At 40.7% G+C, this 26,098-nt stretch overlaps 1 protein-coding gene across 9 annotated transcripts in view; it reads left to right on the top strand.

Moving 5' to 3' along the window:
* The window catches only part of LOC101162573 (uncharacterized), a 30,015-nt gene extending 5,885 nt beyond the window's left edge, over nt 1-24,130 (top strand). The window contains exons 1-25 of one of the 9 annotated variants that reach the window (XM_023954903.2): nt 3,598-3,737; nt 8,700-10,245; nt 12,287-12,348; nt 12,688-12,717; nt 13,923-14,101; nt 14,193-14,333; nt 16,180-16,334; nt 17,255-17,464; nt 17,538-17,636; nt 17,877-17,911; nt 18,013-18,059; nt 18,483-18,517; nt 18,626-18,745; nt 19,124-19,255; nt 19,351-19,392; nt 19,484-19,621; nt 19,702-19,866; nt 19,947-20,372; nt 20,455-20,925; nt 20,997-21,173; nt 22,646-22,955; nt 23,035-23,265; nt 23,358-23,474; nt 23,555-23,676; nt 23,884-24,130. In XM_023954903.2, coding sequence (XP_023810671.1) covers nt 9,004-10,245; nt 12,287-12,348; nt 12,688-12,717; nt 13,923-14,101; nt 14,193-14,333; nt 16,180-16,334; nt 17,255-17,464; nt 17,538-17,636; nt 17,877-17,911; nt 18,013-18,059; nt 18,483-18,517; nt 18,626-18,745; nt 19,124-19,255; nt 19,351-19,392; nt 19,484-19,621; nt 19,702-19,866; nt 19,947-20,372; nt 20,455-20,925; nt 20,997-21,173; nt 22,646-22,955; nt 23,035-23,265; nt 23,358-23,474; nt 23,555-23,676; nt 23,884-23,925 — 4,728 coding nt within the window. In that variant the 5' untranslated portion in view covers nt 3,598-3,737; nt 8,700-9,003 and the 3' untranslated portion in view covers nt 23,926-24,130. Of the gene's footprint in view, nt 1-3,597; nt 3,738-8,639; nt 10,246-12,286; nt 12,349-12,687; nt 12,718-13,922; nt 14,102-14,192; nt 14,334-16,179; nt 16,335-17,254; nt 17,465-17,537; nt 17,637-17,876; nt 17,912-18,012; nt 18,060-18,482; nt 18,518-18,625; nt 18,746-19,123; nt 19,256-19,350; nt 19,393-19,483; nt 19,622-19,701; nt 19,867-19,946; nt 20,373-20,454; nt 20,926-20,996; nt 21,174-22,645; nt 22,956-23,034; nt 23,266-23,357; nt 23,475-23,554; nt 23,677-23,883 lie in introns of those variants that run through there. The other 8 variants (XM_078946764.1, XM_023954901.2, XM_023954897.2 and 5 more) reach the window with 8 other exon arrangements.
* The last annotated feature ends 1,968 nt before the right edge of the window (nt 24,131-26,098 follow it).

Here is a 26,098-nt window from a genome sequence, read left to right as displayed (position 1 = left end):
TTTATCCAGACATACCTTTGGTTTGTCTGAAGATTAATAACCCCTCTTGTTAAAGTAAAATCTGTCCAACACAAGAGGCCCTCAGCTCTCATCTGTCTGCCCAGCTGTTGGACAGGACAAGTTTAAAAAAAAAAAAAAAAAAAAAAAAAAAAAAAAAGAAATTTGCGTTTGAGTTGTGGGCGGGACTGTTGGTGACGAGTAAACTCATTTTCCATCATGCTTCTCCTTGCACCCTCTCCCGCTAGCTTATGGCCCCTCACAACCCCAACCGAACATTACCGGTGCAACAAAAATGGCGAGCACCATCGGAGGTGTCCAGCCGTACAGTTTTGAGCCAGATGCTGCCTCAGATGATGAAAACGAAGACGTTATTGGATTTACTGCATTCGTCTGCTAGTGGATGCATCAGAATGAAGTGGAGCACGGAGCTTGGGGCCTTTAGATTGTAGTTTGTACGAAAAAACTACAAGCTTTTTCCAACGGCATTTTTTCATCTGCGCCTGATTCACATCACTCTGAAAAAGAAATACACAGAAATGCAGTTTTGATCTTAATTTATTATATATATATATATTTCTTCCATCATGAAAAAAATGCTATAAGTGTGGGTCTTTAATTAATCAACTTCCCTTAAACCTATATCACAAGCAATCTGGTTCTTTTGGGAAGATTATTGAAGCTGTCAAGGTACTGTCCGAAATAGTTTATGTTTAACCATCAACCTTTTGCAAATTTATGCCATATGGCTTGTGATGTAAATCACTTTAATGGCTTTGTGGAATATTTTAGGGTTGCTCCTTGACTCTATGTCCAATTCCTCTTTGCTGAGATCACCTGTCACTGAATGTAATGGAATACTGTGCATGTGAGCCCTTTGACAGGTGACATAAGCAATGAACTTTAACAACATCATTTAGGCAGCCAGTAAACTCTATTCTTTGACATGGCCCTTTCGGGCATCCCAAAGATGTTTGAGCTTATTAAAACCTACTCTTGCTGGTTAAAGGATCAAGTGCAACATTCTCCACAGAAATGATACTGGCATTTCAAATCCATAAGAGACAAGAGGCGTGATCCCAAATCACAGACAGCTTTATGAGGAGCAGCCGCTCAGGCGTGTCCTGCTCAGCCGTTCTTGGATGTCGGTCATGAGACAGAGATCGCAGCAGCTGGTTCATCTGACACACAAAGTATTTGAGTGTCAGCAGGCGCACACTTCATTCCACCAGCAGCCAATGACAGGCCACTGCCGCATCTCCAGCATCTGCCAGCATGGTTTCTCCAAGCATCAAGACATTCACCTCCAAATCCATTCCCCTTCAAAACCTTCTTTAATAAATCTAGCTGAATAATAAAATCATAAGAAAACCAGGATTTGGCTATAAAGCTAAAACGGTACACTGTATTTAAGTGTCCATAACTAAACAGACACTGGAATTAGATTTATGACCAAAGTTTTAACAGTTTTTCATGGATTTGCAAAAAAACTCAAGTGACCGTCTCTGCAAAATATTATTTAAAAAACAAACTTTTACTGAAAAATAATTATTACTGATGGCAAAAATGTGTTAATCCAAATGATTGCAACGGAAACAAAAAAGGTTTGAATAAAAAAAATCCTGTTGTGTACCGGACTGCCTCCAATAAAAAAACATTATAGCTGTAGAACGCGTCGGCTGACCTAACATGCCTGCTGGGAGGAGATCAGTTTTTATGGGGGCTGCTGTACCAGCTCGATAAGTCTCTCAGGATTAAAAACAAACTTTACAGCCATCTCATAAAAAATGCCCTCCAATTTATTTGTGCAAGCAGCTTATTGTGACCCACAGTTAGGTGACTATGTTTAGGAGCATCTGTTAATGTACACAGTCTTCACAGTCGTGTGCAAAAGAGAGTAAATCCTCTTTGAGACCCAGGTCATAAAACTACTCAAATATATCCTCAAATTATAAAAGGTTTTTTTTTGCTCACATGTTTTTACTGTAAGGACACGGTGGTGGAAATGTTTTAATTTGGGTTAGTTCTAAAGCCAGACAACTAATCTGTGAAACAATTATCCCACAGAACAAGGACAAATACAAGTGACCATTACTGTTTTCTATATTTGCTGAGCCCATGAACTTGGCCCTTGAGGGAATTGCCATTATTAAAACGGCCTATGAATCATGGTGACAGCATTGGCGAACCACTGGTGTGACCAGGAAATTTCTAATAGAAAAACAATTCAAGGTAAAATTTGCTATTGAACTATAGGCCAGTTTAATTCTTGTTTAAATTAAATTAAATGCAATAAAAAGGAATATACATGCTTCATTTTTTAATTTTAGCTACATTTTTAGTTGAAATGGAATTTATCAATCGCGAATCAAGTCAGTCTTAATTAATGTAGCACTATTGACATGAAACATTAACTCCAAGTGCTTTGCACCAAAATAAAACTTATATATACATATAATCATATAAGATGTGTGCCCCCCTCCACCCCTCCCCTGACCCACACACAACATCCAATCCCCTTAACACCTCCCACCCCCCTCATGAACGGAAACAAAACAAAACATTTATTTAATTTACATCACCACAGTGTTCTAAAGTAATGTCTTTTAGGCCCCTAACTTTTGCCATGACAGTCATGAAATAATCCTAATTTAAGCAATAACAAATAAAATCTGATTTTGAAAACAAAATGAAAATCTTTAAAGTAAATTGTTGTTTTTTTCCACAAAAATGTAACAACATGTAAAAGCGCTGCAAATAACAAATACATTAAAAGCTGCACTGAAATTTAAAAACTGTGTGGGTCCTTGGACAAGACCCTTCATGCTACTGCCTAACTATGTAGCCACAAGCCACAAATGCTACAGCACAAACAGCCCTTAGATACAGATCAACCCTCATGGTCATGCAGTCATAGCAGCTATATAGACTCTGCATGATCACATTCTCTTTGCACTGTCTTCTTTCTTAAATTACACACTCTTTATATTGTTACAAGTATTTGGCTACTTTTTGCAGCTTTCTAAACCACAACCATTCCGTCAATGCATTTGACATGTCTTGAGCTGTCTGGATTAGTAACATGTTGGACAAGTCAGAGAAGCCAAGTAAGAGAAGGAACATGCAAAAATGGTCTTTAAAAACATCTCTGTAGCCAAGTGAGTAAATAGGCTCACTTGAGGCACATTACTGATGATGCTGCTTTCAAAAGATTAGAGGTGTACCCCTCCGAGGAGGTGGGGTTGAAATAACACCAGACCTGATCATCTGCCAAAGGATTTATTTTAATCAAATCATAAATAGTACACGGGTCAGTAGAACCAATGATTGTAGCAGTGTTAGTCATAATGTGACATATGTCCCATAATTTCCTGTAAAGTCTAGAGAATGAGTTAATAGAAACCTATGCTTGAAGTTTTAATGTCAATGATTAAACATTTTTCCACCTTCTGTAGTTTCAATAATATGCTCAGTGTGGTGGGAAAAAAATCAGAGCCCATTTGTTTGTCATAAAGAAAAGCTTTTGATTCTATTTATATGAAAGTCGACGTAAAATGCTTTGAAAATAGTGTAAAATAATGCGGTGCAAATGTTACGGATGTACTCTTGAGCTTTATTCTGAAAATCCCATAACGGAAGTACGTCGTGTCAACGCTCATGGCGGAAAGGAGACGTCTGGCTCTAGTAACAGATACAAACCCTTCAATTTATGCTGAAAACTACGTCTGCTCCCTATAAAGGTACTTATAGAATGCACTATACAGACGCAAACGTACTTAAAAGTTCATAAATATACCAACTTCTTGGTTAAAAAAAATCTTGGTTGTGGCTAGTATTAGCCAGCTAGCTTGTTTAGGTAAACCAAAATGGCTGACGGGTCGGTCTGCAGTAGCGACAATTTCCTTAAGAAATTTATTCGTTTGCATTAATCAGTTAACAGTTATAACCTTTGTAAAAAGCAAGGTGTATGTTTTGAAAACAAAAAATGTATATATGTGGGCCGAAAAGGATGATTCGGGTAAAGGCCCTGTTTGCTGCGCACCCGTAATGTTGGTTACAAATTGTCTTTTTTGCCGGGTTGCAGTGTTTTCGCCTTTGGCAATCAATCAAAAGAGATATTTTGGTTGATTTAAGTTCGAGGTTGTAACAGTTTCGAGAATTCACTGTTTATCAAATTTAATTTAGTTATTTATCACCTCTGAATTATGAAGTGTTACACAGTGAGCCCATTCTTAAAGTGAAACAAAAAGCAACAACAAAGGAAACAAAGCATGCAATCCAAAGATTAACAAAAATCACGTACACACGCACGTCACGTAAACATTGTACAAGGGACTGAACCATGGAAAAAGCACAGAAAATACTGCCAAACTGTAGAAGATTAAAGTGTCAAATGTAAGTGTAGAAAACTCCATCAAAACCATGGATAATATTTTTTGTTTTTTTTAATATTCAGTTAAAAAGATTAATTCAAAAAACAAACTGTGGTTAAAATGTACAATTTACAATGTACAGTTTAAAAAGAAAAAGTACAATTTACATTAAACGACTCAGTAACAGTAAAATCTCGAATCTAATTTTAAAATTGTCGCATGATCACACAAAATAAGAGTCGTAAAAAGATACACACACACACACACACACACACACACAAAAGAAACAATAAATGCAAACTTTCATTTAAAATGTAAAAAATCTCTAATGCATGTAGTTCTGAACTGTTGTCACTAGTAGCTCTGGCTTTTTTCCTTTTAGCAATGGACTCCAAATGAAGGCAAAAATAGTAAGAGAGGCTCAGATTTTACGAGTGTTTATTTATGGTGCAAAATGACAGGTAAACTGACAGGTTATCTTAGCACAGTGGCAAATTTGAAGTCTGTTGCAAGAGTGCTGATACTGTCATCATGGCCATATGATTAAAAGAGAGACTGGTCGGTAGAAAAGTTTTACCCGCTAGTATTTTTAATTAAAAAATAGGCAATTATCTGCCAATATTGATATTCTATGGATCTTTTCTTGTATCTTTTACTGTGTAATGTACTTCTAGTCACTTGTGTTGAGTGGTGTTCAAAAATATTAATTTCAAATTTTAAGAAAAGTCTGCATTAAGGGAAGCAATTCTAAATGCAACACGAATCGAGTATTGTAGGAAATATGCAAAAAAAAAGTTTCAAAATGTTTACGTTATTGCTGGCACATTTGCTTTTCCCAAAGTTCACTTCATTTTGTGCTTCAGTGTGCTAAATATATATTTGATCTTTAGTACCAGTGATACCTTGAATCCAATATTTTTATCACTGACGTCTTCACTCATGGTAAAACATTTCTACATATAGACAAAGTAGCAAAACAGTGGTTTAACTGCCAGTGTTGCAGTTACATCATAGATCCTGTTGTAGTAGATTTAATTAGTCTAGAACAAGATCCAACATGGTTTTTGGTTCATTGCAGGCTCTGACTCATTGGCATCTTTGCTTTGGAAAACTTGAGTGTAAGTGTAACTGTTAAGCTGCAGCCTGCTGTGATTATGGGTGGCATTTTTATTCAGTTTTTGTCTTTGGTGGCCCTTCATGTGAACTATGTTTTGTTACAACTGATTTGCTTGTTCACATGCTCAGTGCAGTGGTTTTAAGATGGATTTCCTGCCTGACACCCTCTCTAAACATAAGCTCCATCAAATCAGTCTTATTTTATTGTTTCTCGCTCAGATTTTTGTGAACTTTGAGCAAGAATATCCATCACGCACTGTTATTTAAAATCAGAGTTGAAAAATTGTGCTTAATTGTGGGAACAATAAATAATTTTAATGATGCTGTTGCTCTGTTTCAATGCAGACTGCTGTTATTTTCTTTTGGTTTGATTCTTTCAAACTAGTGCTGCTCAATTAAATTGCCAAGTAAGTTTTTAATTGCAATTATTTATGTTTAATCATTATACCATCTGTTTAATAAATATTGATATTTCTTTTTCTTTTTTTAGTCATAGTAGCAGTTGTGGTAATAAAAACTACACTTCACGCGTATTTTTTTAGTCACTATTTAAAGTTGTGATGTGCACAGCAAGGTGAAATTGATAAAATAGCTCATTATTGTCCAACATTGTGTTCTCAAATATTAAAAGAAGGTCTCGTACCTTTCTTTAATGCTTTCATAGCTATCATACGCATTTCCCTGTAGTTATTAAACAGTAGTTGTCTGTCTGATATGCCCCTAGAGTACTTGAGCTAAATAATGCTGCTTCCTACAGTGGGAAAATAATATTATCCCTCGTAAGGATTTAAGCAAAATTTTATTTACTTGTTTTAAAGCAGAACTAATTTCCCTTTGACAGCACCTAAGTGTTGCATGATCTTTCTTAACTATAAGTCTCCAATGAAATCCTCTCAAAAGTCTGATAATCTGTAGTTTGTCTTTTAACATTGTGGTATGTATCATTATAAAACAATTGTATTTTAGTTTGTTTTCTAATTTCTTACAGCTCTAAAAAAGACTTTAACCTTTCAAGACTAGAGCTGTAGCTCCAGTCTTGACCTTCTTTGAATAACCGTAACTCTTCAACCGTTTACGCAATTAATGTAATTCTAATGGATGCTGAAGCTGAGAACAACAGCTTTGCGCTGAAACGGGGCAAGAGTTACGGTAGTTCATAGAGCATGTGTTATTTCCTGTCGCTGGGGACAGCTCTGGTTTTAAAAGGTTTGAAGCAGATTGATAGCACTTTAGTTTTTCCTGTCTATAAATTGTAAGAGTTTTGGTAAAAATAAAATCTGTAGTTTAGATTACATTAGATTGCATCATGTCCTAGCTGTAGTTTATGTGCCATCTTTTTGTCTTAAAATGTATTTTAATCAAGTAGATCTGTTTGTTTGGTTAAAAGTCATGTTTACGTAGGGAGTGAGTAGTAAACAGCAGTTTTCTGCTCGGTACCACTAAGTAACATAACGCCAACTTTCTTTTATTGCTGTAAGTTGTAGATTTGAAAACAAAACAGGAAAAATAGCAAAACCTCTGACTTTTCCACATTAGACCTACACATTTTAGATAGTACGTTTTGTGTTTTGTACTTGGTCTCACATTTTTTGACACTTACGCTACGTTCACACTGCAGGGCTTAATGCTCAATTCAGATTTTTTGAAAAATTCCGAATTTTTTGCAAGACCGTTCACATTTCCAAGTAAATCCGAACTTTTGTGGTCTCCACGACCCAAAACTGACCCGCATGCGCAGAAGAGTACTCAACGGTGAACGACGTCACTCGTTGTTTGCGGAGCCAACGTGAACAATAGATGTCAACAACAGTGTTGTCAACAGTGGAGCTCTTTTTGCAAATCGTCTGTACCCACTGTAGTAGAATGAGGATGTGTTAGGGCCGCGCGCGCCGTACAGACAGGAGAAAAGCGCGTGCAGCGGTGGAAAATTGGGGGGGGGGGGGGGCAGTGTGGGCGCGCATTCATGTTGTGTGTTACGGAGGACGGAGAACGGTAATAGAAGAAGGTTTCCCCCAGAATAAATGCTATTGATTCTTTATTAACCCGCTCTGGAGAATCCTGGAGAATCTAAGGGTCAGAACTGGGCGGAGGAGGAGAAGGATCCGCCTTGGGTCCCCCGCGCTTCTGATCACGGTCGGAAAGGGGAGAAAGAAAAAAAAAGTCATCGCGGGAAAGGTTCAATACCACGCTTGGCCATTTAGCTGGAAATTTTTTCAAAAACCGCCGGTTGCGATAAGAGCCCTGGAGTTTGGCCTGCTGTCACCCCAAATATTAATCCAATCGGGGACATCGCTTCCCTTCCACTGACTGGTCTCAGCAGCATCGTCTGCCATGGTTGTTGTTTATGTTCTCGTTCCCGCCTACTTCAACGCAAAATGATGACGTTTGTTGCGTATTGATGACGTATGGTTCGGAATCAAGCCGCCTGGCCGGTCAGACGGCGGTCGCAATTGATAAGATCGGATACGTTTCGGAATCAGGACGGCATACCCAAGTGGCCTGGGTCGCAATTGAAAAGATCGGATCTGTGTCGTTCAGACTGTCATGAAAAGATCGGAATTGGGTTGCATAGGGGCAAAAAAAATCGGAATTGGGTCGTTTCAGCCTGCAGTGTGAATGTAGCATTAGTGGATGCAACTTAACTACCCAGACTTTGTTAATAATATGCCCTTTTTAGATTAATGCTCGTTTTAAATCTTCTCTAGCATGATAGGGATGATATCAAATTTTAAGTGTTGTTATTAGGTAGCTTTATGTGGAGGATTTCTTGAGATAAAATTTGCTGTATTTGTTCCAGAAAGCGTTGCGTTGTGCTTTTGTTGAGACAGAGATAATGATTCTGCTTTGTCTGAAAATAGAAACTTTCAGAAAAGTGAAATCTTCAGAAGTTGGGAATTGTTTTGGCAGTTAGACTATTAAGTCAATATTTTTGGTTTGGGAGATCTTATTTTTGAAAGCACGTTTTGTTAGTTTTTTTCTGTGTGACATGGCAAGTGAAAAAAATGTTTGTTCACCATATTGGATGAAGAAGCTGAAGTTACATGAAATCTGACATAGGAGAAAGTGCTTTGGGGGAAAACATTTAAAGCTAACTTTTGAATGAAAAATGTAACCCTGTATAACGTAATAGTATATTTCTGCTTTCCACCTCAGCCTCTTCGTGTACTCAGACAGTAATTCACACCTTTCTTCCACCCTTCGTTTGGAACGCAGTGCAACGCTGTCCATCGCCAACCGCACCAGAGGAGCTCATTTGATATTTGGACCTGCGGCGGCAGTAACAGCCCTTCGTATTGCTCAGGTTGAGACTCAGACACTGATTGCCCTTCAGCAGCTTGCTTTACTGGCATCTATTCTCTCTGGCAATCATTGTTGCAACAACGAACTTTCAAGAGTTGTGTTTACCCACCTCGCCCTTCTTGGTCTTCTAAATAGACAGCAAGTGGCAACTGTGGGGTTAAACCCCACCACGAACTGTAAAGCTTTTACAGTTTCACAACGGAATCTATTTGCAACCATGTATCACCAGCGACCCCAGCAACCAGGATCACAACGCTTTCCTAATGCACCCAGGCCGCCTCTACTCCCGACTCCTCCAAATCAACATTCAAACTGCTCAAATGTGCAAGGAATGACTTTTCCGTTTCCTCGTCCCACCCAACTTCCTGAAGAGCTGGAGTCAGCCCTATCTATCCGGGGCACAAGGGACATGGACCACCGTCAAATGGATCGTGGGAATCAACCTAGCCACAGCTCAGGTCCTGTGGTTGGTCAACATGGAGGCTTTGGTTCAAAGCCTTTATTGCTTTCAGCAGAAAACCCGACTGGTCATCAACAGGGAATAAACTGGTCAAACTATCCACCTCCAAAAAAACTGTTTGCAAGTCCCCCACCGAATGTCAACCTTCAAGGAACACAACAGCAGACTCAAAATCGTCAGCCTCATGGTGGTGGAAGCGATCCTCAAAATGTGTACACACCGGAAAGTGCTGGCAGCATCTTGGCCAGCTTTGGACTTTCAAACGAGGATTTAGAAGTGTTGAGCCACTACCCTGACGATCAATTAACCCCAGACACTTTGCCATTCATTCTAAGGGACATCCAGATTAACAAGTCGGGCCAGCAGAAAAATGTTGCTTCCACTTCCTCAAGTTCTTTTTCTCACAACATCCATGAAATGCCAAAACTTGCTACCAGCTCCTCTCATCCCCCGGAGGTACCGAGCCTACTTACTGTCACACAGACAGCAGGTAAAGTCATTGACTATGGTCATGCCAGTCGGGGAAAAGATGAGGGTACATCCAGAGAGACTTTCAAAAGGGAGCCGCTCTCAAGCGAAAGGACAGTTAAAATGTACCCAACATCGTCATCATCGACCGTTTCAAAAGCGGATAAACCCGAAAGAAGGCAAATTCGTATGGAACGCAAAGAAGCAAACAAGCTTGAAGACAGGGACTATCGCAGAACAAGCAGTGAGAAACGCCGGAGCAGTCGGTCACCTGCCCGTCAGTATCCTCTGTCACCCAAATCTCGTAATTTGGACAGAGACTACCGACAGGAAGTGTCAAAACCAAGATCCACGTCAGAAGCCAGGAGTGATTCTGCCTCAAGATATTCTGTGGCCTCGTCATTGAATTCACGACCGAGCAGTAGCAAGAAGTTGCCTACTCCAACCATGATTAGTGATTTTTCAGCCATGCCTCCAAAGGTGTATCCCCATACCTGCTCCCTGTGCCACGAACAGTGTGATGAAGAAAAGGTGAGTGTTAATGTCCCTTGTACCAGTGTCGCACATCTGCCTTAAAAGTGAAAACATCCAGATTCAGTTATACTAAAATAACCTTGTGTGAACTATTCACGAATACTTCCTGTCTTACCAACAGCAGACAGTGATCAGAGTGTTCAGTTTGGGGATCCAAATTCTCCAACCTGAGAACTCTGTCATCACAAAACCTTTATACACTCCTTATATACAAAATAATTATCACTTTGTAAAATAAAACGTATCTTACGGTGATCATTCTCCTATTCTTAATATTGTTTTTTAAGAGTAGACATTGGCAAATGTTTTGAGTAATGAAAGCCAAGTTGGGACTTTGCAATAATTGCACCAAGTCATCCCCCATTCAAATGTGTATTTGTTTCCTACAGATATTTCTCTTAGACAATGACCATTTATAGCTGTCAGCAAAAAAAAAAAATTAAAAAACTTTTACAAGAAATAAGATACTTGTAAAAGAAATCTGTTTACACGGTTTTAAAAATGAATGATGAATGAATTTTTAAGTGAAGTAGGTTTTTTCTATTTTTTTATAGTGATTCATTTTAAACCTGGTACTGCAGAGTACCTGCCTGTTCTCCGAAAACTTTACAAAGACAGTTTTTCATTGTTCCTGCCTTGTCAGTTACCTCACTGACAGAATCGGTCCCCCATTTGTTCCTGCTTTGCACGTTTTTGTATGTCCTCCTAATCTTTTGGGATCAGGGATAATTTAGTCATTGGGAAAACATGTGATTAACTTCCCTACTATTGCCTTAAGTAATCCAGATTTCCTGCAGAAACATCATTCGAAGAATAACATTAATGCAAACAGTTTCAAGAGTCTTCATTTTTTGAAAGGGTACAAATACCTGTGTGTGGTGTCAAAATATGCTTGTTTATTTATCCTATATTTTGTAATTTGTTTTGTCATACCCAACATTTTTGGTTTCAAGATTTCTTCTAAGTATGTGGACCTAATGCACCTGCGGCACATTTTTTTCAGCAGTTTGCCGCTGCGTGATCAAGTAAAACCTTTACTTTTTATTGTAATCTAAGAAGTGGGTTTAATCTTTTAGGTAAAGTTTTAGTGCAGGAATATTTGCTAATTGCCTTTCATAGGTTATCTTATGTTCAGCGATGAAATTCTCATTAAATAAAAAGTGGGTAATTCATTTACTTAGGCAGCACAGATAAACAGGAGGGTGAAAGTCTTACCCTGAAAATGTTTGCTTTTCATCTGAAATTTGTCCTTCTTTGATGAAATGGTTTATCAGAAATTCTCTTTATGCTTTGCTGTCCTAAAAAATGTGAAACTGACAAACAGTTGAGTTTTATTTTCTTGCAATAGAATGTTGGAAATCAAAGCATTTTTCTGCTTTAAGGTTCACCAATTAAAACAAGTTATAGATTTTTTTAAAATAAATTTAATATTTAAATGAGGTCAGAATCTGAGAAAGTTCAATGTTTACATGTTATTTACGATGAGTTTCCCAATCTTCTGACCGTCTGGCTCCATAAAGACTCATTCTCTTTGATTTTTTTGTTTCGTTTTTAATTTAAATTTGTACAAATCCCTGGAAACGTTTGACTTTTTCACACAAAAATTAATTTGAAGTTTATCTGAATTTTGTTATTCTTTTAAAAGTTAGTGATTATCAGTGATTAAATGTCAGTTTGATTGAGCAGGGTTCTACAATCTAACTAACCAGCCCCCCGATTTATTTGTTTTCATTTTGGGTTGCTTAAGTGTTGGTTTATGATAAACAATTATAACTAAATAGCTGTTTGACCTTTTTGCTTTCTTTGTAGTTTTTAGCACAGATTGAGGAAAAAACAGTCAAAGAATTCTCTTTGAGGGTTTGCTAAATAGGAGGCATTTAAAGGATCAGGTTCCACTGGACTGTTGAACTATCATGTCTTTGATTTTCATCCTCATACTTGTGTGTGTGTGTTACTCTGCCTTCAGTTTTTTCTTTGCATCTGTGTCGGAAAATGACGTTTTTGACTTCAATTTCTTTGATTTTCTTTGTCAATTTAGGACTGGGTTGACCATGTAAACACTGTCAACCACACTTCTGCCTGCAGAGACCTGCGCAACAGGTGAGGACGTCGGGCAGTACATCCCATCTCTATAAGCATAGTTGTTAAAAAAAAAGTTAGCATTTGATGTAGACACGTAATATGCAGCAATAAAAACGTAATCAGTCTGTTTTAAGTTACAAATTCAAATTCAAGATTTTCACATAAACTCTCTTGTGGACATGATGAATATTGTTTATTATAAATTGTATATTGGCACATTGTAACATTTGATTTTTGTTTTGTTTTATTGAAATTACATTTTACTACCAAAATATTTTTTCTAGTATGCCTGTTCACCTTTACACAGAGTCCAGTTTTAGTTTGTTATTCAACTTGGATTTATGTGTTTGTTTAAAGGTACCCAGACTGGAAGCCCAATACACCAAGGTCAGTTATTGTACTGATTTAAAAAAAAAAAAAAATCTCCTCTACTTGTTTTTGCAGCGATTAGGTGGCATTCTTTGTCTCAATCAGGTTAGACATGAATCACCATGGACTATGATGTTTGCAGATGATAGTGTGATTTGTAGCGAGAGCAAGGAACAGGTGGAGGAAGTTTGCCCTGGAAAAGAGAGGAATGAAGGTTTACCGCAGCAAGACGGAGTACATGTGTAGATTAGAGGAACCCGAGTGGAAGAGAGAGGTTACAGGGAGAAGAGATAAAGAAGGTGGAGGATTTTCAATATCTAGGGTCAACAGTCCAGAGTAATGGAGAGTGTGGAAAAAAAGTGAAGAAGCGAGTGCAGGCAGGTTGGAATGGTTGTAGAAAAGTGTCAGGTGTGATGTAGAAGAGTTTCAGCTCAAATGAAAGGAAAGGTGAAAGGAAAGACCACCCGTGTTGCTTGACCTAACAACAGTGGCACTGAAGAAAGACAGGAAGCAGACCTGGAGGTAGCAGAGATAAAGAGGCTGGGGTTCTCTTTGGGAGTAACCAAGATGGATAGGATCAGGAATGGGTACATCAGAGGACAACACGTTAGAGGTTTTGGAGATAAAGTCAGAGAGGCCAGACTGAGATGGTTCGGACATGTCCAGAGGAGAGACAGTTTGTAGAGGGATGCTGAGTCTAGAGCTGCCAGGCAAGAGGTCTAGAGGAAGACCAAAGAGGAAGTTTATGGATGCAGAGAATGAAGACACGATGGTAGCTGGTGTTAGAGGAAAGGATGCAGACGAGAGAGTTAGACGGTGGAAACATGATTCACTGTGGCGACCCCTGAAGGGAAAAGCAGAAAGGAAAAGAAAAAGAGTTTTATGTACTGGTAGTTGGAAAAAAACCTGAAACACCAGATGGATGACTTGATATACAAGTTTTCTCCACTGTAAGATACATAATTTAATTAAATCTATGGAAAGAAAAGATGTTTAAAAATATATTTCTAATGATGAAGTGTATTTGAGCTGTAACTTTTTAATCTAAAACACATCTAGTTAGAAAAACATTAGTAATACCCAACATGCACAGCAAAGGATTAGCTGGCTCTGATGTCAAAGCCATGAGAAGTAAACGTCTCAACTATATATTTCATGGACTTGTGAGTGGTGAAGGTTGCTGTACGGTCGCCTCTGAAAACACCTGCAGTCGTGTTTTTCAGTCGGAGTGGACGATACGGCAGTCGGGCTCTGTGGGACCCCAAGGATGGATCTCCGTTTCATTCCCGCTCTCGATCTCCAAGTCCTCCAGCAAGCAGACGTCGGCTGGAGGCCCATTCCCATGGATCACGTGGGAGGCCCTACTCCTCCCAGCACCACCCACGGCCTTATCATAACTCAGGTAACACAGACAAGTGACTCTGAAATTCTTTTTGAGTTCAATCAGATCAGAATTTTAAAGTTGTCTTAAACGTTGTTTTTGCTCTACTCAGAACGCAGTCATCGGTATGACACCCCTCATCACGGCTCACACTCTTATTCCTTTGTGCACCGAACATCCTCTTCCTCCTATGTGCACCGGACATCCTCCTCTTCATTCAGAGGCTACCAGCATGATCGGAGGAGCAGAGCAGGTTTGTTGATATGTTGTTGTTGCTTTTTGTGTTGCTCATGGTCTCATTATCAGCATTACTCTTCACTTTAAATAAGAAGAACAAAAAAAATTATGAGTAGGGAATCAGCTTAGTTTGAGGTGGAAGAAAAGAAGTAAGACATTTCACAAATGTTGGTTTATCTCTTGTTGATTCTTGGCAGTTTTAGTTTTTTATTCTATGAAACAAACCGGTCTGATGTAATCGGTTGAATGTAAACCAATGAAAGGATAAAAATAAACTTCTAAAGAGTACCAGACCATGACAGTGTAAAGGCATATATATGTATATTCTTCTAACTATAGGCTCCGTGCACATAACTAAGGAGTTCTACTTCCGCCGCCTTGAGTGTGAGGCCGACCATTTCCGGTTTGCGACTTCTATAGCAGCGACACGGCAGATTTTGATTGCGAAATGGCATATTTCACCCGTTGTCTACAAGGTCTCCCGAAAATCGCCGTGAACGACATCTACAGGATCGTGGTTACATGGGCAAAATATCGAAAAAAATATAGTGTCGAAAATACCGAAAGGGAAATGTGTCCCGTTGTAAACAAACCTTTGCTGTCACATATTTATGCAGCAGCTTGGTATATAAGAGGCGATCTTCCAAACGTGCTTTTATTAATGTTGTGAATGTTATGAAGTGCCTGTTCGCTCATCATTTTATATTTAATCCTTGTGGTCAGTGCTTTTTTTGTGGAAGAACAGAACTGAAGAAGAACCCAGTGTTAGGAGAGGCTAACAACATTAGCCCACATTAGCCTTTTGATGGACACAAAATCCAGGACAAACCATGCGGGAAACGCTGCAATCTGAATACTGCCTGCACGTAAATCTCTGGGAATAATATCAACCTTTATTTTGTCGGGGCACAACTAGAAACACAATTCCATGTGATTTTTTTGAACAGTTTCTAAGAACTGAGCGACATTTCTGCTCTGAAAAGCTCACACACACTGTGTGCTCTGCTCTGTCCTCGCGAGTCCTGCAGCCGCTAACCCAGAGCGGCGGGTCGGCTCGCAGTCCGAATTCTCACACGTAACAAAGCACCCTCCCCTCAAACACATTAATAAAGCCGGCTGCTCTGCTCAGAGAGGTTCAATCGGTCCACTGGCACCGAAACCCGAACGCAGAGCTCGGGTGCCGGGTCCAGACGTCAGTGGGCACGCATCCCCCCGCATCTCCCTCGTGAGGGGTGAAAGAGAGGGGAGAGCCAGCAGGGCGAGAGCGGTGCGGCGCTTTTCGCGGGGCGTCCGCTGAGCAGTTGGTCGGTCCCATATTAGCTCCAAAGCTTTCTCTCAGCGAAACACCATCTATGCGTGACGTAAACAAGAGCAGTGGTGACACACGATCGGAATGAACCGTTTACATGCTAAACGATCGGTATACCCAGCTATCTCGATCGGAAAGAAATTTTGATCCGAACAAGTCTGACCGGGGCAAAGTATTCCGAACGGCGTGTTTACATGACGCATTTTCTTTCCGATTGCTGCAAAAACAAAACACGACGTGTCTTGCTTGGGGTGAAGTCCTCCCGCCGTGTTCACCATCCATTCGGCTCTCACTGACACATATACTGGAAAGCTATGAAAGCTTATATTAGTACTGTTGTACTTTGACAAATTCGCACACGGGTACACAACAATGTTGTGAAGCCTGTCTTTTACCCGAAATCCGCTACTATTTACTCAAAACTAGCAACTCAACAAAACTCCCCACAACAATAACACGACCAACAGGAAGTTGTCGGCCTCACACTCGAAACACGGAAGTTAACCGGAAGTTCTATCGTGCACGTAGGCTATAACTATTGGTAATCTTGCAGGGGGTAATTCTCGGGGTGCAGTGAAACGGCCACACGATGAAGACTCCGATGGCAGCCACCGAAATCCACCCTCCTCCTCCTCTGCGAGTTCCAAACACGGGTCCTCTAAAAACGTCAAGGATACGGCCAAACCTGTCACCAAAACAACCAAGACGGCAAGTGCAAACCGTCTCACACTTTTTTTTTTTTTGTTGAAGTTGATGTTTCTGTGGATTTAGGCCAAATTCCTTGGATAACATTGATGGTAACTAAATGAGCCAAACCAAACCACGACCATCTGACAGTTTCATTCCCTATTTCCATTTTCTGGATACTCTCTAGATTCTTTTGTTTTTCTCCTTGGTTTCAATTTGAAAACAAAATGCTGTTATTGAGTTTTGAACATTTGAATCTGTTAACCCTTTGGTGCTTGGCGCCTAAATCTCCATGCTTGCCTACTTTACACCTATATTTTCGACTACTTGCTTACCTGGTATTTTTTATTCATCATAACCTCACCATGTTGTATTCCTACTATAGACATAAAATCATGCAAAAATACAAAATTCAGTCTTGGAAAAAAAAAAGGGTTTTAATTTTGCCGTGGCGGTGCACCGCAGAATTTCCGCCATTTTTAGACAACGCCGGTGCTCTGTGAACTGGAAAAATCCTTGTTCTCCACTCCGCTCCTCAAAACGGTCACGTTTTCACTGCTGTGCCGGTCTTTTGCTCTCTCCAAGAGGTAAAAGTTAGCCTTTTACTGTTTGCAATCAGAGTCCTCAAATGACGGCTCTGAGAACGGCACCTCTTCCTCCGGCTGAAAAACCCGCCCCGGCCCTGATTGACATTAAATCTTCTGCCTCATTGTTAAAGCTTTAAAAAATCCTCCACATCTAGAAACTTAAAAGAATTGCCCTGTTCTTTCTGTCACTCAAAACGCAGGATGCTCGGTTCCAAAGGGTTTAAATGTACGCTGACGGCGTTTTTTATTCCATGTGTTACTGTTCACATTGTGTTTTAACTTTTACATGTTGTTCTTCTTCATCTGTAGTCTCATTATGACATTATGAACTTGAACTTTGCGTTTGGTTTGTAGGCTATTAAACCTCCACCTGCCAAAAAGAAAAAGAAGGGGATGACTGCAGCCACCAATGACTTTGTGGACCGCCTGGTTTACCTGACGGGCATCCCGACCGATGCCTCTGAGCAGGAGGTTACCGACATGGTTGGGGCTTTTGGCAAAATCAATAACGTGATCCTTATGCCATGCTCTGAGGAGGAGAGTGAGAAGGCCCAAGGACAGAAGGTGCAGCTTCACTTTATAAATGTACAGTGGCTTGAAGGTTTGCGCCCTTTGCTCATCGTGACTTCTTTTTTAGGCGTCTGTATGTATGGTTAAGGCGGAGGACGCTCGAGCTTTGGCTTCCTCTTCAAATCTGCTCATCAGAAACCAGGAAATCACAGCTTCAGTGGCAAAGGCAAGATTTTTTGTTAGAGTTTGAGCTGATTTTTTTTTTTCTATTTTAGCAACACTGTCATTAAACCGACCCATAACTCGTTTGCAGCTTTAACTGTATTGACATTGTGCAGAAAATGTAAAGACGTTTTTGTTTTTTTTAAACCTACAAGTCAGTACAGTAATTCTTGGGTTCCACCTTAAATCGTTCATATTTGAATTTCTATAAATAAATACATTTTTTTGTTTACTTTTTTTATAGAAGCAAGAAGATGAAGCCTCATCTGATTCCAGCAGGTTTGTCTTATGTCTAATTTTTTCATTTTATTTTTCAGTGCCCACATTCATTACAACTTTTAACACTTCAGTCACTATTATTTATATTTGTGTGTTTTTAGCAAACTCAATCCTGAAGTGGACCCGGGCACAACCGGGAAAAACTCAAGTATGAAATCTGGATTTGTTGGGAGACTCATTATGTCTGATTTTATGCATTTAAAAAAACTTACTGTGAGTTTTTAGTAGTAGTATAGTAATACAGGTGAGTACAGTAATACAGGTACACATTTTTGTCATTGATAGGTTTAATTCGGGCATCTGTAGTACCCGACCAATGTTTGAGGTTATGTTGTGCCATACTTCTTCAGAAGTGGAAAAACTTGTGGGCAAGCCAAACTTTTCATCATAAATCCTGCTGTGTTGTCTCGTTTTTCTAAAACTGAATGTTTTACTGAGCGTATTTACTTAGATGACAGTTGCTAAGTAAAATGCAGGCTTTAATGTTCATCAGCAAGTTACTTCAGACTGTGGAGCAGATATTAATATTTCTGCTGGGAGTCCTTTTGCCTCATATTCCTCTTTTTCTCAGCAGAAGGAGAAGCTGACCAGAAGACGGTCGAGCAGGTAGCCAATCTGATTTCAAACCAAAATTTGGTTTAAGAGTTAAAGAGGCTGCTGTGCGTTTTGTTGGACAAAAATCTCAATGTCTCCTGCCATTTGTGTCTTCCACAGAAGTGCAGTGTTTTACTAACGGGACTTCCTGAGAGCGGCTGGTCAAAGAACGACATCCTGCAGCTCACCCAGCCTTTCGGGATTCCCTCGGATATAATCGTGGCAACAAATGTCGGAAAGGTATGACTCTTTCTAAAGATGCTGTCCTAGTAGAGCAGACGCGTTTACAACATTAACAGATACAATAAACAGGAAGCTAGACTAGAAGAAGTTCCTCAACTTATTTTTTGTGTGAATCTTGACACCGAAAGAAATTGGACTCTCCTGACCAGTTTAAAATAACAAAGTTCTCCTTTTTCCCCTTAAAAACAGTTATTCTGATAAATTCTTGATCTGAATTCAGATCTTAAATAGTTTTAAAGGTTTAGTGTTTGGAAACAAAAACTGCATGGAAGCATGGGAATGAAAATCATAAAGTTAAAAAAAAAATGTTTTCACTCTTGGTTTTCACCAAAAAGTGTATTATAATTGAATGTTTGCTGATCTTCTTCCCTTTAGGCCCTGGTGTTCATGGAAGACATGGAGGTGGCAGAAGAAATGGTGAAAGTTCACAACTTCAAAACTCCAAAGATCCTTGACTGTGAAGTAAAAATGAGACTTGTCAAACAGAACATCAGCCTCAGCACCCCGGTACGACTTGATTTGAATGCCTCACGTTGGCTAGAGGGAAATTACACATTTTTTATTCTTGATGTTTTCTGATTCTATCCAACGTCCCCTCGCAGGTGGCTCTTTACAACCTTTTCATGGCGGAAGGAGATCCACCAGTGAGTTTCCCAGGGATACCAACTTGATTTTTTTATTTTATTTCTGAGTGTCGTTCTTCATGCGTCACTGTGAATGTTATGTTTCCTTCAGGAGGGTCAAGCTCTAGTCCGCTGGAACAGCCTGTTGGTGATCAAGAATGTTCCGGACTCGCCTTCCGGCACCGCTGAGGTCCTGAAACTGGTGCGACGCTTCGGCACAGTCATAAAGACTCTTGTCTTGGACAACACGGTGAGGGAAGTTTACAATGGCTCCGCTTTTTTCAAAACTCGTATAATTAAAAAATGCTGTTTTTGTCTCCTCCTGCCCAGATCATCTGCGAGATGGCAACAGTTCCCATGTCCGTGTCTGTTTACAGGCGCTTCCTGATGTTTCCGTGCATGATCCAGAGCAACCCGCTCTTCTTCTCCCGCAAGCCCGACCCCAAAACCAACACGCAAGCCAAGGTTTTTTCTGTTTGCCACGATCCAGCCGAGGTCAGTGTCTGACATTATGGAGAACTCGCATCTGTGATGCTGAGAGGATGACTGACCTCTTCACCTTTTTGTGGTTTTAGGATAAACCTGCTAACGGTGAAGACGGCCAAGCAGCAGCAGCAGCAGCACTAGCTGCTGAAGGAGAAGCAACAGTTCATGAAGAGACTTCAGAACCCCCACTGGAGAAGATGGAAGAAGATGAAAAGATGGGAAGCACAGAGACTGCAGAGGAATCCGTTGCAGAAAATGAGAGCAAAGAGGAGAATATGGAAACGGAAGAGCTTAATGCTCCTGAGTCTGCAGCCACGCCCGCTTCTGTAGCCCAAGCTGATGGGGTCTTAGCGACAGAGTCCAAGCAGACTTCAGCTGAGAAAACAGAAGCCAACGAAGACGCCGCCACGCCTCAGGCGGACAATGACGGGCCTCCTAATGCGGAAGAGGCGCAGACATCTGGCAGTCACGTCAGACCAGATTGTCAGGAGCCCCCCATGCCTGAGCTTCCTAAAGTAAATACCAGAGATGAACCCGCAGCATTTTCATCTGCTTCATAACATTTAGCTTCAACCTTTTTCCTTCTCGCCCGAGCAGATGACCCAAGCCATGGTGGACGTGCTGCTGGTGGAGTGCAAGACGAGACATGCCAGCCGGGCCGGCAGCGCCGAAGTGCCCCCCAGTGGAGAGCAGGAGACAGCCCAAGTAAAGACAGAACAGAGCAAAGTGCAGGCTAATAAACCCACCGTAGAAGAAGAGGCCAAGAAACAGGAAAGGGAGCGAAAAGAAAGGGAGGTTAGGAAGGAGAAAGAGAGGGAAGAGAGGAAGAGGAGGCCCCTGGAGAAGGAGTGGGTTAAGCAGAAGACGATGGAGCAGAAACCCAAGGAGAAGAGGGAGAGGAAGGAGGAGGAAAGAAGGGAGTGGGAGAGAAAGGAAAGAGACAGGAGGGACTGGAAGAGAGCCCACAATGACAGTTCTTCAGGGTGGAGGTCCTCCCACAGGTCCGAATCTATCAAGCAGAGCTCCAGAAGAGACGATCGTCGCAGTGCACCGGCCAAAACCACAAAGGTGAGGCGGTTTGAAGGCCAGCTGAGCGACACCCTGCTGCTGAGTCCGTCTCATAGCTTCTGGTTTTTCAGGTGGTGGTGGTGGAGGAGGAGGAGGAGGAAGAGAACTTTCCATTTAACCTGAGTGACTTTGTGACTGTGGACGAAGTGGGAGAAGTCCTCGATCTTCCTGTCCCTTTTCCTCCTGCTGTTCCCCTGGAAACATCGCAGGATGCCACCTCCACAACTGTTGAACAGGAACCTCCAGAGGTACATTTCTGCTGAATGTCATCAGTCCAGGAGAGCAGAAGAAGCTCATCTTAAATTTGAATCCCCCCAAAACCTCCGCCTTTCCTTTTCCGGTTACCTAACGCAACTCTCTTGAGATTTTGTGAGATTTGGCGAGTTGAAGCTTTGAAGCAACCATGATAGTGTACATCCGTAAAACTGCTAGACAGTTTACAAAAAAAAAAAAGTGGGAAGGTTTATGAAATATTACTAATATATTCTGATACATTTACAGTGTAATGTTAACAAAAACAGCAGTGAAAATCCGCTAGCTTGATGCTAACGTACAATGGAATTTCCCATAGGACGGCTAATGCTAACGTTTGGTTCAACCTATATATACGTTGCTGACTAAATAAACAGCTCTATACACTCGCAGGAATACATTTTTCAAACTCTTTTAAGGAAATGTTTTTTTTTTTAAAGTAACCATTTGTGGTCTAAAGCATCGTTTGTGGCTCAAATCTTCTAGAATAAAGTGTAATGCAACAGCGCACGCTCCACCTAGTGGCCAAACTGAAACACATGTTTCTGAACAATCTGCACATTTTTGTTGGAGCTTCTTCGTTTTAGAGAATGTATGTCACTAATGTATGAATGTATGTCATTTTACAGTATGGGAACTGTGTCAGAGTAATTTGAATATCTTCAAAACATTTATAGACTTTGATTACACATTTTTGATAGCAATGCAAACAGTTTCAGATCAAATAGAGTGGATTGTAAGTATCCACGCTGGATAGTAGTATTGGTGATATCCAGCCCAATATAACACTGGACTTCTTTTTCTACAAATATTTGAACGTTGACAAGTGAGAAAAGGGTGAAAATGTTCATGTCTGTTTGAAAAAAGTGTATAAAGTGTTTCATGAGACGTTTAACAGCCTTAAAACATCTCGAATTATTGTTAAAAATAAATACAGATGACTACTTCACAGATTTCATCCTTCATGAGTTTATGTTTAGAAAGTAAATTGTGATAATTGAGGGACCATTAAATTTGAAGATGGAACACGTGTGACGGATTAAGCTGCTGTTCCTCCAATCTCTAGTCCTTTGATGTCTTTTCTTAAAGCTTTTTAGTGCCAGTTTGAGGAGATCTTCTGTCGTTTGCAGAAATGTTTTCTGACAAACGGACTTTTGTGATGACTACTTCAGGGTCGTTTGGTATCAACACTGTAGATCAGGAGGGTGACAGGCTGGTTTTTAAATCACTGTCACCACTATTCATATGTAAAGGCTTTGAGAGTTACTGCATGTCAAAACTAAATACAAAAAAATTAGTAAAAAATAGCATTTATCTTGAAATAAAAACGTTCCAAAGATAAGTGGAATTCCTTCAAAGTTTAGTTTTTGAGAATTTCTTCCTTTCTAAATGCAGCTTCTGATTTGGCCTTTACTGTCGTCTTCAGAAGAAATCAATGAATGTTGAAGTTCTTCTTTTCTGCTTTTAGGAGAAACCCAAAGAGGCTGAAGAGAGACTCGTGAAATCTCCTGAAACCGAGTCAGAACAAGCCGCCGTCCTGTCCGCTCAGACTTCAAATGGTTCAGTTCAGACTGAGGTGAAGGCCAATCTGGACCCCGAGGCTGACGCTTCACAGGACCGCTCGTCTGAGGCGGAAACGGTTGAAGCCAAAGCACCCGAGGGTGACGCCCAGCCGGAACCAGGTACGCCATCGCAGCCTGAACCGGGTACGCCATCGCAGCCTGAACCGGGTACGCCATCGCAGCCTGAACCGGGTACGCCATCGCAGCCTGAACCGGGTACGCCATCGCAGTGAAGTAACATTTCGTCCCTCCTCTGTAGTTTTTCTTCTGATCACCTTCTCTCATTGACCTTCAGACGCATCAGTTCCACCGCCTCTGGACTCCGCCCCAGAAGTTGAACTTCCTCCTGAAGCCTCAGCGGACTCTTCCTCACAAAGCGTAAATGAAGATGCAGTGACTGCAGAGAGGAAAGAAGAAAACGAGAGCGCCCATCCTCTTGAAAGTCAGGCCGAGAAAGAAGTTGATGTGTTGGACAGTAAGGAGGAGCAGGAGTGCACGTCTGAAGAGGAGAAGAATGGAGCAGAAGGTCAGCTTGATGTGCATAGAAGGGAGATCTTCCAACACTTCAGCAGCAGAAGTGACTTTTAACTCGTTTATTTGGATCATTCTGTCTTTCAGGCCAGTCAGAGAGCACAGAAGCGGTGAAGCCCCAGAACACTGATGATCATGTCACTAAGGAGACCACAACAACAGCAGAGCTGCCCCTCCCTCCTTATGACCCCCACCAGCCTGTTGGTAAGGCACGGATCCGTGAAAATCCGCTTTTACTGCTTTTACTCCGACCTGGACACAACCGGAGTTCTGTTTCCCTGCAGGGATGGAGTATTTGATCCCCAAGACGGGCTTCTTCTGTAAGGCGTGCTCTCGATTCTTCACCGGAGACAAGGCGATGGAGATCAGCCACTGCAAAACCCGCAAGCATTACGAGAGCCTGCAGGTACGGAGCTCCTCCTCCTCCTCTCTGATCTTCATCACTTCGCCTGCAGAAGACGAGCTGAACATGTGTTGTTTTTTTAAATCAGTTTTACAGACTTCAATCCTGTGAGATTGTTGTCAGGAAAAACTTTTAAAAGAAGGAAATAAAGCAGAATCGTTCATGCTAAGTTGTTGTCATACTAAAAAATTTTTGTCTTTTCTTTTGCAGAAATTCCTGCAGACAAAAGCATCATCTGTAAAAACGGACTGAAAATGCTCCTGCAAACATCTTTTCAGGCTTCGGGTCCAAATTTGCATTTTATTGTGAATGATTTTTCATGACATATCTTAGTTACAATTCTTGGAATTGAATTAGTTTCTTTTTTACATGAGAAGTTCGCTGAAATGAACGGAAACTGAACCGTGGATGGAAGATCTGAAGAACTGTGCACAACCAATAAAAGGCTTTTACCGTACTGTCTGTCGATGGTTTTTGTAACATTTAAAGGATTGAAGGTTCTACACAAACTCTGTCATCAGGCTATTAGATTCCTCTTCTGCCGAGTCATGAAGGCAGGCTTTTATTTGAACTCCCAAAGGATTATCACATTCACGTGTACCTAACACCCAGTATTTGCAGGACTAGAACGGGGATGAAAAGTCTTCAGCTGTCAGGTCCAGGTCCAGTAGCATCATCAGAAAGTGGCACAAGCACGTTAAAAACAGCAAAAATACTGTTTCCATCAAGGTGGGTCTATAACTAACCTTAAACCAGAACAGACCTGGAAACATGCAGTTACAACAGCTGCTCACCTGGAGGCGAAATGGACCAGAAAAAAAAAAGTCTTGTTTGAATATCATGAGCCTCCTAATCCGACCTCATCCCGGTTTGTCGCTAAAGTTGTGCAGCGTTTCCGTCCCTTTTTGGTCCTGTGGCAGAACCTGAGCCTTCACACCTTCCAAACAACTCAGAAGAATCCAACTGTGGACCAAACAGAGCCGTGGAAAAGCACACCGAGCCTGCCTAACTGGCTTCTGGACGACATGCAGCAGATCAGGGCGTGTCTGAAAAAGGAAATGTCGTTTTGGAAAGCTTTCAGATTCAAAGAAGAGGCGTTTAATGTATGTTCACACACGGACATCGTTCCCAGAGGATCTGTGAAGCGTTCGTGTTCAGATATAGCAATGCCTTTATTACTGCTGCAGTCACATTTAAAAGCAAAGTTCTTTCTGTTTTTAGTGAAGAGACTAACGTTAAACTAAAATCTGTACGATCAGCTAATGTTGCATTTTTAAGAAATCTTAAAAAAAAACAGTTCAACCTCAGTATTTCTCATCCTGAAAAGCTTGGTGAGCATTTTTTTTTAAGAATTTACATCAAACCAGCAGAAACAAAAGAGAGGCTCTCTGATCTTTAAACCCGGATGGAGAAACTACATCATTTGTTGCATCTCTAAATCTGAGAAGGAAGTGAAGGCTGCTGTCTCAAACGGCTCGCTCAGTGACGATGGTTCACGTCCCATTAACACAAAAGGTCACACAAAAGGTCAAGCAGCTTCAGTTTTCAGAACTTTGTATCTGATGGCCTACTTCAGATTCGGACCCCAACATTTACAACCAAATTTATATTGAAAGCATTTATTAGTATATTCATACAGATTTGGCAAAGTATATATGCTTTCTTCCCTCTTTTTTTTCTTGCAACACAACAATACAGGCAAAAACTAAAATAAATAAAAACCCCATTTTACCCATCCCAGACCCTTAACTGCACACATGAAGCGTCTTCAAGAAAAGATATTACAGGTTGGTGATTTCTTTTTCAAAGTTTTCCATATTGTCATGTTTGGCGTATCTTATTTTATGAAGATGAAGAGTATCTGTAAGTTCTGTTATCCACGTTTTTAAAGAGGGAGGGTCTTTGCCTTTTCCACAGTTGCATAATAAGTGTCTTTGCAATGATCAGTCCGTATGAAACTAAACATTCCTGTGCATGTCCCAGGTCTTTTGACTGAGGAGAGACATCAAATACAAATGAATGAGAATTGGGACCCGGGAAATTTGGATTTTCCAAACATCGGACAGGTTTGTGAAAATGTTGGTCCAGAAGGTCTGAAGTTTGGGACCCAAACTGTAACTGTGTAGCAGGGGGCCTCGTTGTAACATACATTTTGTTAACAGCTGGGTGAGCTCTCTGGATGGATTTGATTCACTTTCTCTCTAGAATAATGCAGTCTGTGCACCATTTTGTTTTGTATTAGGCGGTGACGTGTGTTTATAGAGGTACATCCTATCTAGAGTAAGGCCTGTTTCCAGATGTTCTCAGTTAGGGGGACACAAAATTCTTTTTCCAAAGGGATTTCCCAGGGATTATTCATTTCCTGTAGTATATTGTAAATGGTTGTAATTCTTTGTTTCAATTAAACATTTATTGAGCAAGTTTA

This window comes from Oryzias latipes, chromosome 1 (assembly GCF_053564925.1).
Source record: "Oryzias latipes strain Hd-rR chromosome 1, Olatipes_Hd-rR_3.1".
Lineage (NCBI taxonomy): Eukaryota > Metazoa > Chordata > Actinopteri > Beloniformes > Adrianichthyidae > Oryzias > Oryzias latipes.
Note: the sequence above shows the minus strand (reverse complement) of the source record. Positions and strands in the feature narration are given on the sequence as shown.